The sequence below is a fragment of the Penaeus vannamei genome, chromosome 30, assembly GCF_042767895.1.
Source record: "Penaeus vannamei isolate JL-2024 chromosome 30, ASM4276789v1, whole genome shotgun sequence".
NCBI classification, from domain to species: domain Eukaryota; kingdom Metazoa; phylum Arthropoda; class Malacostraca; order Decapoda; family Penaeidae; genus Penaeus; species Penaeus vannamei.
Window position 1 is genome coordinate 835,344 of NC_091578.1, and position 10,000 is coordinate 845,343.

General features: G+C 44.1%; 1 protein-coding gene across 20 annotated transcripts in view; it reads right to left on the reverse strand.

Annotated features, from left to right (window-relative positions):
• Positions 1 to 10,000, reverse strand: part of Zasp52 (Z band alternatively spliced PDZ-motif protein 52) — a 147,375-nt gene that overhangs the window by 13,884 nt on the left and 123,491 nt on the right. For 14 of the 20 annotated variants that reach the window (XM_070143531.1, XM_070143530.1, XM_070143529.1 and 11 more), the window contains 6 exons: positions 7,242 to 7,327; positions 6,199 to 6,301; positions 5,631 to 5,718; positions 4,485 to 4,598; positions 2,288 to 2,386; positions 780 to 893 (listed from right to left, as the gene is read on the reverse strand). In XM_070143531.1, the coding sequence (XP_069999632.1) occupies positions 780 to 893; positions 2,288 to 2,386; positions 4,485 to 4,598; positions 5,631 to 5,718; positions 6,199 to 6,301; positions 7,242 to 7,327 (604 nt within the window). The remainder of the gene's footprint in view (positions 1 to 779; positions 894 to 2,287; positions 2,387 to 4,484; positions 4,599 to 5,630; positions 5,719 to 6,198; positions 6,302 to 7,241; positions 7,328 to 10,000) is intronic. The other 6 variants (XM_070143532.1, XM_070143526.1, XM_070143525.1 and 3 more) reach the window with 4 other exon arrangements.

The window sequence follows — 10,000 nt, forward strand, 5'->3', positions numbered from 1 at the left end:
TGTGTGTGGTTGTGCCTGTGTGTGTGTGTGTGTGTGTGGTTGTGCCTGGGTGTGTGTGTGTTTGTGTGTGCCTGTGTGGTTGTGCCTGTGTGTGTGTGTGTGTGTTTGTGCCTGTGTGTGTGTGTTATGGGTTGATGTGTGTATGAGTGTGTACATGTCCGACTTGTCCGTGAGCGAATGCGTGTGCGTACATGCGCCTGTATGTAAATACTCAATAGCTCTTCCATATATTTGCTCATGCATGAATTTAGATTTGAAATTAGATAATTGAAATGTGATTATTTACACAGTGAGATGCACTAGGAATAATTACAAAGAAGTAGTCTCAGGCAGAGAATTACATATCACTTACACCATAGTGAGAGACGAGCACAATCTCTAATTAACTAAACATTTTGTACATTGATTTATTCTCTCGTTCTGACAGCTACCAAGTGTCGGTGTGGATGCGGAGGGGCCACTGTGGTGTCGCGCGGCAGGTGTGCGTGTGCGTGTGAGCGTGTGCGTGGCCCTCCCTGTAGCGTGGCCGGGCAATTCGTGCACAGAGGGGGGGAAGGAGCACACCGGGCGCCCACCCCACGTCCACGCCCTCGCCGGCGCCTTCGAACCGCGTCCTCCTCCAGGGTTCGCCGGGATCACTGGGCTCGAGCGGGGGCCTGGAGCGGGCCCTCGCCGCCGCCCGTGACCCCCGCGGCTCCCGAAGGGGGCGTCCGGCCGAGGGCGCCCGAGGGGGGCTGGAGGGGGCGCTCCGGATGGCTTTACTCACAACCGAGTTATACCTCAGGCGCGGGTGCGGGTGCGGGTTCGGGCGCGGCCTCGACGGGCGCGGGGGCGGGGGCAGATTCCACGACGGGCTCGGAAACGGGGGCTGCTGGCTCGGGCTCGGCTGCAGGCTGCAAGTGGCAGAGGCGAGCCCGTCAGTGTGCAACAGGCAACAACGGCGCGAAGGACTCTCACCTATTCTCCTCATCTCTCCTCCTCCCACCTCCTCCTTCTACCTCCTTCTACCTCAAATCTTCTCAAGACTCACTCACTTGCCTCCCTCCTGCGGGGTGACAGGCTCCCGGCGGGAGGAATCGAAGCTTCAGGTGTGTTAATTACTTTGAGGTGAGAGACCTCGCGGTGTTGGCGCAAAATTATCAGGGGGGAACAAAATGATTATAAAAAAGGATAAATAAAATTGAATTTTAAATTTTGTTATAAGAAGCAACTCATAAAATGATTCAGGTATTAATTGCTTAATTTATAGTTAATAACGAGCTGAGCTTTTGAAGACAGAGGGGAAATTATCATGATTATTTATGGTATTATTCAAGTAATTAGAGAGAAGAGAGACTGCAAATGAGTCACTAAACTACTTGCCAAAAAATATTCTAGACAGATAATTGAAGTGGGAAAAAATAAATCTTAATAAAAAATGTAAGCAATTAGAGCTGCCCACAGGGAGAGCAGCAGCAACAGAGACACCGACATGTGAAGGGACGAGAGACGACCACATGAAACCAGCCGAAGACTCTACGTGGGGTCGTGTCCGTCAGTCTTCTACCGCGTCCAGACCTTCCCTTCAGCAGCGCAACGAGAGAGACAGCGACGTCACGACTCATGCCAGATAAACAGCCGTTGTCATGAGTGTAATGGAAGAGCTGAGGGTGAAGGGAGTGCATGGCGAGTGTCATGAGCCCGGCGACGAGACATGAGTATCCTCCAGATGAGACGCCATGCACCAGCCAGTCGTCATGCGGTGGTTACTGAGAGCGAGACCGAGATCCAGAGACTAAGAGGGGACCTTCCTTGTACTACATTTTGCCTGACAGGGCGATGGGAAGGCGAGGAAGAACATCATCGAAGAAAGATATGGAGAGAGAGAGAGAGAGAGAGAGAGAGAGAGAGAGAGAGAGAGAGAGAGAGAGAGAGAGAGAGAGAGAGAGAGAGAGAGAGAGAGAGAGAGAGAGAGACAGAGAGAGAGAGAGAGAGACAGAGAGAGAATGAGAGAGGGAAAGAGAGAGAGAGAGAGAGAAACAGGCAACAAGACACAAAAGAACGTAAACCGAGAGACAGAGAACAAGCGAAATCGAGACACGAAGACGAGACCCCACCGAACAGAGAAACCCCGATCTCCGCGCAGCCAACAGACGCAGAGGATGACCAAGATGAATCCCATGAGCAACACGAGAGCGCAGAAGGAGACAGACAGACAGATAAAGAAGAAACAGACTAAGAGCAGAGAACTAGAAGAGACGAGAGAACATGAGCGAGAGCGGCGAAGCGGGGGGGGCGTCTGGTGTACCTCTGGCTGTGGTTCCGGTTCTTGGGCTGGCTCTGGGGGAGGTAGTGGAGGCTCCTGGAGTGGTGCAACGGGTTCGAGTTCTGGCTCTGGGGCCACGGGCTGCAAGAGACATGTCAGTGGCACTAAGGGCAGAGGCAGCGGCAGCGTGGCACCCAAAATAAAATGATAAAAAAAGGGGAAGAGTCATCGTGTGGAGAGAAAGTCCGTGTCAACTCCTACAGTCGATCTGTCTTCGCCTCTCCAAACAACTTTTTTTATGCAAATGAATATTAAAAAAAGGCAAATAAAAACACATAAAGCAAGACCAATTATTGTGTTTAATTGGGTCAGTTGGACTTTAATATTAACCGAAGATGCTGAACATAGACAAAAATGATACTGTTAGAATTATAGTTAAAAGGAAAGCAAATTTACTCTACTTTTTTTTAAAGATCAGTTATATAAACGATTACATTTGATTAAACACGAATATTTAAAAATAAAATCAAAATCAACTAGACAGTTTAGCATAAACTTACCTCAGATCTGTTTTTGTTGTTGTTGTTATGTTGTTATGAAAACAAAAGTCATGTCACATGCGTGTCATTATTGATCCCAATCTGAATGGATCAATTTGTCTTTTAATCTGATTTTGTTTTTTGTTTTGTTTTTCTTTTTTTTTTTAGAATGAAGATGGTTTAGTTTTGGTTTACCTCAACTGTCATTGTGGTTGTGGGAGAAAAAAAAAGAAAAAAAAACGCTTTTTAAAAGTGATCATACAGATTTTTTTTTTTTTTTTTTTTTTTTTTTTTTTTTGAAAGGCAGAAAGTAGGTCCGTCTTTTGTGGTGATAGACGATGGAATAACCAAATGGATAAATAAATGATAACAATAACGAAATGAATAAAAAAAAACGAGATATCACTAAAAAAAAAAAATAAATAAAAAAATAACTGAAGCATAAAGATGAAGATGGTCAGAAAATAATCAATTTCAAGAAATAAATACGAAAATAAACAAAAAGGAGTCGGAAAAAAAACAAATAAATAAACCGGGTAAATAAAAGAATGATAACTGTAATAATGTCATAATATTGGAGAGAGAGAAAAACAAGAATAGACAAATATATCAATTTTGGAGACCACGAAAGAAAACGCCATTTTTGTGTATTCTTGAAGTCTAGAAAAAGAACAATTCAATTTCTTTCTGATTAAAAATATATTTCCATCATCATTTGGAGTCAATAATTCCACGGCAATAACTATGTTAGCTCTAGCGTTAAAACTAGCTCTCTATTTCAGCTATTAAACGCAGTCACACGCTCAGGATCTACCAAGTTATCTTCTTTATGTTCAAACTTTCAAAATCATGTAACGGTTTTAACGGTCTACAGGGAGTACGAATGTAAAGAGAAGAGAATGGAAGATTTCTATTCGAATTCTAATTGGTTGACTAAAGAAGGAACGAAGAAGAATACTAAGAATTTCTAGATGGATTTAATACTTGGATCCTTATTTTCATTTTACTGAAAGGGTTAGCTAGATAACTACCGCACGCTATTAGTATAAAAAATACCATATATATAATAAGGCGTCCATGAAAAGAAGCGAATGTCAATAATATAAAAAAAATGGCATTTTTAAACTCTGTCATATGACTTCTTTTTGTGGGTTTATTATATCATGGATAGAGAAGACTGCCGGTCAAATAGCCAGCGAAGCTCTATTTCAAAAAGAGCGTTAATTTGAAATCCTACGTTCACTCCACGACCGTCTAAGTTCAAAATCTAAGTACACTCACAAGGGAAAAAATTAAAAATAAAGGAATAACTACTGGTTTTGTCTACTTTTTGTTCCATTTCTTTAAGGAAAGTGGGGAAGGATGTAGGGTGAGCGAGGGAGGGGTAAGGGGGAGGAGGGGTAAGGGGGGGAGAGGCGGGGGGGGTGGGGGTGGCGTTATCACACGACTACTGTTGCTCTCTAATGGGTCATAGCTTTTTGTTTCCTTATTTAAAAGGGGAAATAAATAGGATTTGGAGGGAACGAGATCACGGAAGAGGGGAAGGGGGGAGGGGGGAGGTTGAATGGGCATAAAGGTCAAGAATAAAGGGGAAGCGAGGGAAAGGGAAAAAAACAAAATGGCCGAACACTGTTAAAAAGGGGGGGGGGAGGGGGAGGGTCTTGCGAGAGGCTTCCGACGAGCCGCTACGGGCGAGATACCTTGAATGGGGGGGCGGGGGCGAAGTTAGGGATGGGCGTGGGTGAAGGCATGGACGGAGACCCCATGGCGTTGAGCGGCAAGATCCGGACGCCGCCCACGGGAGGCTTGAAGGGCTGCCAGAAAAGGACACCAGAGGAGGAGTTACACGACGGAGATGCGACGCCCTTGTGGGTGGGGAGGGTGGGGTGTGGGGGTGTGGGTGGGTGGGGGGGATGAGGATGAGGGAGGGAGGAGGAGGAGAGGGGAGGAGAGGGGAGGAGGGAGGGAGGGAAGGAGGAGAGGGGAGGAGGGAGGGAGGGAGGGGGTGAGAGACAGCGAGAGAGAGCGGAGAGAGAAACAGAGAGAGAGAGAGAGAGAGAGAGAGAGAGAGAGAGAGAGAGAGAGAGAGAGAGAGAGAGAGAGAGAGGGAGAAAGAGAGAGAGAGAGAGAGAAAGAGAGCAGAGAAATGGAGGAGAGGGAAGGGGGTAGGGGAGAGGACAACCGAGGGAGGGGAAGGGGAAGGGGGGGGGGGGAAGGGAAGAAGAGAGACCCACTGAGTGCAGGTAAAGGGCCGGTCCAAGGGGGAGGGGGGGAGGAGGGGGTCGAAGGACTGCGTGACTCCAAGAAGAAAATATTCGCATCTATATCTGAGAAAGGTTTCGGTTTTCAAATATACTTTCTTTTTTTTCTGCTCATTCCCATCTTAGTGTATCTCCAAATGATTTGTGATCACGTCAGACACGTCAAAAGAGAGAAAAAAAAAAAACATCCTATTCTCTTCATATCTTTCCTAATTATACTAAAAATATATATATATAAAAAAAAGAATATTCATTCAGCTCCTCCGTTTTGAGGGATTTTTAAAATTTTCATTCTCAACCATAGATGGACCTCTGAAATCACTCTTACAATAAATAGATAAATAGATAAATAAATATACGAATATATAAACAAGAAAATAGCAATGATCATCCACGAGACGGATTGAGGCGAGGTTTATACATTTATAGATTTTTTTTTCCTTTCTGGTTGTATTTTTAAAGGATGTGAGTGTCACGGACGGAGGGTTATCATCACCAGCGATCATGTCCACAGAGAAAAGAGAAAAAAAGGTGAAGATGAGTAGCTACGAGAGAGGGCGTGTCTCGTGGGCGGGGCATACTTACAGCGGGGGCGGGGGCGGGGGCGGGGGCAGGGGCGGGGGCAGCCTTGGCCTGAGTGGCGGTCACTGCACCAGCGGGCGGGGCGGCACCGCTGAAACACCCGGAGAAGAGGACATGTTCAGTCGAGCCGAGCACCGCTTAGAGTCTCGGATTTTAAGAGACATATAATGCTTGTAATAATAAAAAAAGAGAAGAAGGAGGATATTAATGACGTGCACGAATATATTAAAAGTCCCAAGAAAATTATCCATCGTCAGAGGCGTTGCGTCGCTGACAGCAATTGTCATTTCTCTTATGATCCCTTATCATCAAAATCTAATTCCCTTCCTCCCGCCAACCCTCATATAAAAAAAAAAACACAAAAGAGCATCAGACTCCCGACTTCAAAGACACAACAAACTCAGACCAAAACAAAAGAGATCCGAGAGCTTATTCTGACAGAAGTGAAAAAGCACAAGTAGCTTTAGGGAGATGATGTTGGCAGGAGATACCCGATGAGATATGTGTATTTTTTTTTTTTTTTTTAAGAGACATGATGTTGGCAGGAGACACCCGGTTGAGTGACACTTACGGCTTGACCACAACAGGTTCCATGTTGGGGGCAGGCGGGTTGTGGCGGGCGGCCTGCTTGGCGTGGACGTCGCAGTATAACTTGTCATTGATGTTGTAGTAGCCTGCACAGTAGCATTGGGATTATCGATCGAGACAGGGAGGGTTATGAAGTTTGCTGGTTGTTAATAGCATGAATGTCTTATCTTCTAGGTGTATTTTTTTTTCGTCATATAGGTTTGTTTTTTTTGGAAGAAGGAGAGAATGGATTTCTCTTTCTCTCTCTTTCTCTCTTTTTTTGTTTTTTGTTTTTTTGGTTCTTCAGCTTCTTCCTCTCTGCTAAAATTGCTTCCTTTTTTTTGGGTAATTGTATGTATGATGAATGTAAATGAGTGAAGTTTTTTTACCCTTTCTCTCCCTCTAAGAAAAAGATGATTATCCATTAATCAATTCTATTTCACTTACATCTACATTCCCCCCATCTCCTTCTCCACCTCCATCATCTCCAGTCTCACTCTCCCTCCTTCTCCTCCTTTTATGTTTTGTTCTCTGTCTCCTTCTACTCCTTCTCCTCCATCTTTCTCTACCTATCAGCTGAGAAAATGAAGGAATGAGAATCAAGAACGAAACACAACAATAATATTGGAATCAGAGTGCGTCGCGACCACTGATCTGAAAACCGAGAAAGACAAAGTAAACACGAAACCTTAAAAAAAAAATAATAATAAAAATAAATAAATAAACAAAAAAATGTGTACGAAAATGTAGTTTTTTTGAAATGAAAGGAGATGACTAAGAGAAAATGGCTGATAAATGAGTGAAAAAAGGGGGGGGAGAAGGGTAAAAAGGGAAGGGAGGGAAGGAAGAGGGGAAAAAAGGGGATCATAAATAGGGTAGCTAATAAGGGAGATTCAAACCCTCCAAAGGGAAGGAAAAAATACCCCCTAAAAAAAGAAGAATCCGAAGAAGACACAATAAAAAAGAAGACAGAAAGAAATAAAAAAAACAACAACAACTAGACAACGAAACAGGGAAATGGAATAAATAATAAAAAAAAGGACTTACCGACATTCTTGAGCGACGAGCCACAGGTTGAACACCTGAAGCAGTCAGCGTGGAGGTTCTTATTCTTTATACGCACGAACACGCCGCTGAAATCGAATACCTCACCGTCAGTTCAACGCCTCGGGTATCTCGTGCCCCGCGCCTGCTGTCCCTGCTAGTCGCGCTGCCCTGCTAGTCTGCTAGTTTGCTAGTTTGCTAGTCTGACTCTGTTGTTAATCCGGTTTGCTAGTCTGGTAATTTTCCTAGCCTGAGTCTGTAGTTAATCCGTTTTGCTAGTCTGGTAATTTTCTTAGCCTGAGTCTGTTGTTAATCCGTTTTGCTAGTCTGGTAATTTTCTTAGCCTGATTCTGCTGTTCTGTTGTTTTGCTATGACTAATTGTTGTTTTGTTGTTGTTGTCTGGCTCATTAGCTATTTTGCTAGCCTGATTCACCTGCTATTCTGCTATTTTTGCTCTTATTCTGCTATTTTTTGCTAGCCTTTTGCTATTTTACTAATCTGAAAACGATCTTGTTGGCTTGCTGTTCTGTCTCAGCTATTATCCCGCTAACTTTCTAGCCTGACTCATCTGCTATTTTGCTATTATCAGTTACGTGGGTAGCCTGCTTGGCTGATATCTGCTATTCTGCTATGTTGCTAGGATGATTTATCTGCCTTTTTTGGCTATTTTGCTTGGCTGACTCACCTGCTATTCTGCTATCTCGCTAGCCTGTTTGTCTGACTAATATTCTACTTTGCAAAACCTGCTGATCTGCTGAGTTAATACCTTTCTAAGTAAACATCTACTGACTTACAATCCCTCCCACCTGGCTACCTTGATAATAAGATCTTTTTTAAGTCTATCTTGCTACTCTTTTACCTTGACTATACTGCTATATTTTGATCATTTACTGTTATGTGAATCTGGTAGATTGCTCATGCGTTTTGTTGCTCTTCTGCTATCCTAATATCCTGCTAATCTGCTATGTTGTGTCTGCTAATCTAGTAATCTGCTATTTTGCTACTCTGATACCCTGTCAATTTGCTATTTTGCAATCTCGGTTCCTTGCCAATATGCTATTTTGTAAAACTGATACCCTGTCAATTTGCTATGTTGCAAGTCTCCTAATCTAGTAATCTGCTATTTTGCTACGTCGGCTCCCTGCCAATCTTTTATTTTTTGCAAAATTGATACCCTGCCAATCTGCTATGTTGCAGGTCTGCTAATCTAGTAATCTGCTATTTTGCTACCTCGGTTCCTTGCCAATCTACTATTTAAAAAAAACTGATACCCTGTCAATTTGCTATTTTGGTACCTCGGTTCCCTGCCAATCTGCTATATTGCAAAATTGATATCCTGCTACACTGTCATTCACGTATCCTGTCTGCAATTATCCTGTCATAGTATATTCCAAAACTAGCCTGACCTACACCTAGACGAACCTTTCAGTGAGGAATAGAAGCTTCATTTATCTCATTAAATCGAAAATTTACCCCAAAACGGGACAGAAAGATACAGAAAAAAATAAATAAATAAAAAATCTATCGCTTCTTCTATTCCTCTTCCGCGTGCACGTAAGAAAAAAAAAAAAAAAAAAAAAAAAAAACTAGAAGGAAAGTGGAAGGAAAAAAAAAAAAGATGTTTTTTCTTCTAAGTGTCGACTAGCTAAGGACTATTTAAACGCAGGCGCCGACGCGGGGTTTTCGACTTCGACCCTGTCTCGACTTCCGTAGCAAAGGGGGGCGGGGGAGGGAGGGAGGGAGAGAGGGAGGGAAGGGGAGGAAGGGGGGAAGGGGACGTATGGAGGGGAAGACGAAACCTCAAAAGATTTTTAAAGAATAATAGTGACGATAATAATATTAGTATGATTTGTTTTCGTGTTTTTTCTTTCTTTCGAAATGGATCACGTTAGATAATATTTTTAGTCATAAGTTTTTTTTTGGTTTGTTTGTTTGTATTTCCAAAAGGAATGGGGAGGGAGTGTTTAGAGTATGGGGAGGGGGGGGGGGAAGCGGGGGAAGGGGGGAGGGAGATATGGAATTTCAACATTGCAAATCTTTCGTGCACTGAGGTCAAAAAGGTGTGACGGAAAGGGTCGAAGTTGTGAGAGTTAGAACACCCTATCAAAAATGCTAATATCATCTAATATCATTTGATTTTTTTTTTTAGTGTGTCTTATAATCAATCTTATTTACAAGTTATTCATCAACAAGGTCAAGTGTTCACCAGCATAACATTAATTCAGTGTTGTTCATCAGATTATTAATCATTCAGAGAAATATATACACAAGATGCGAAGATTGAAGGAGGGAATTATATACATATAGACATCAATATACGCTTAGCACTAGACAGAAGTGTTGAGAAGAGAGGGCAAAAGGGCGTGGGCGTCGCAGCTGTCTCGGGGGCCGTGAGCTCCTTCAAGACGCTGCCCCTGGCGATTAGTGGGCGGGTTTCGCTATCAGTGGGCGGTGGTGGTGGGGGGGGTGTTTGGGGCGTCTGAAGGGGGTGTGTTTGGGGCGGTGGTGGGGGTGTGTTTGGGGCGTCTGAAGGGGGTGTGTTTGGGGCGGTGGTGGGGGTGTGTTTGGGGCGTCTGAAGGGGGTGTGTTTGGGGCGTCTGAAGGGGGTGTGTTTGGGGCGTCTGAAGGGGGTGTGTTTGGGGCGGTGGTGGGGGTGTGTTTGGGGCGTCTGAAGGGGGTGTGTTTGGGGCGTCTGAAGGGGGTGTGTTTGGGGCGTCTGAAGGGGGTGTGTTTGGGGCGGTGGTGGGGGTGTGTTTGGGGC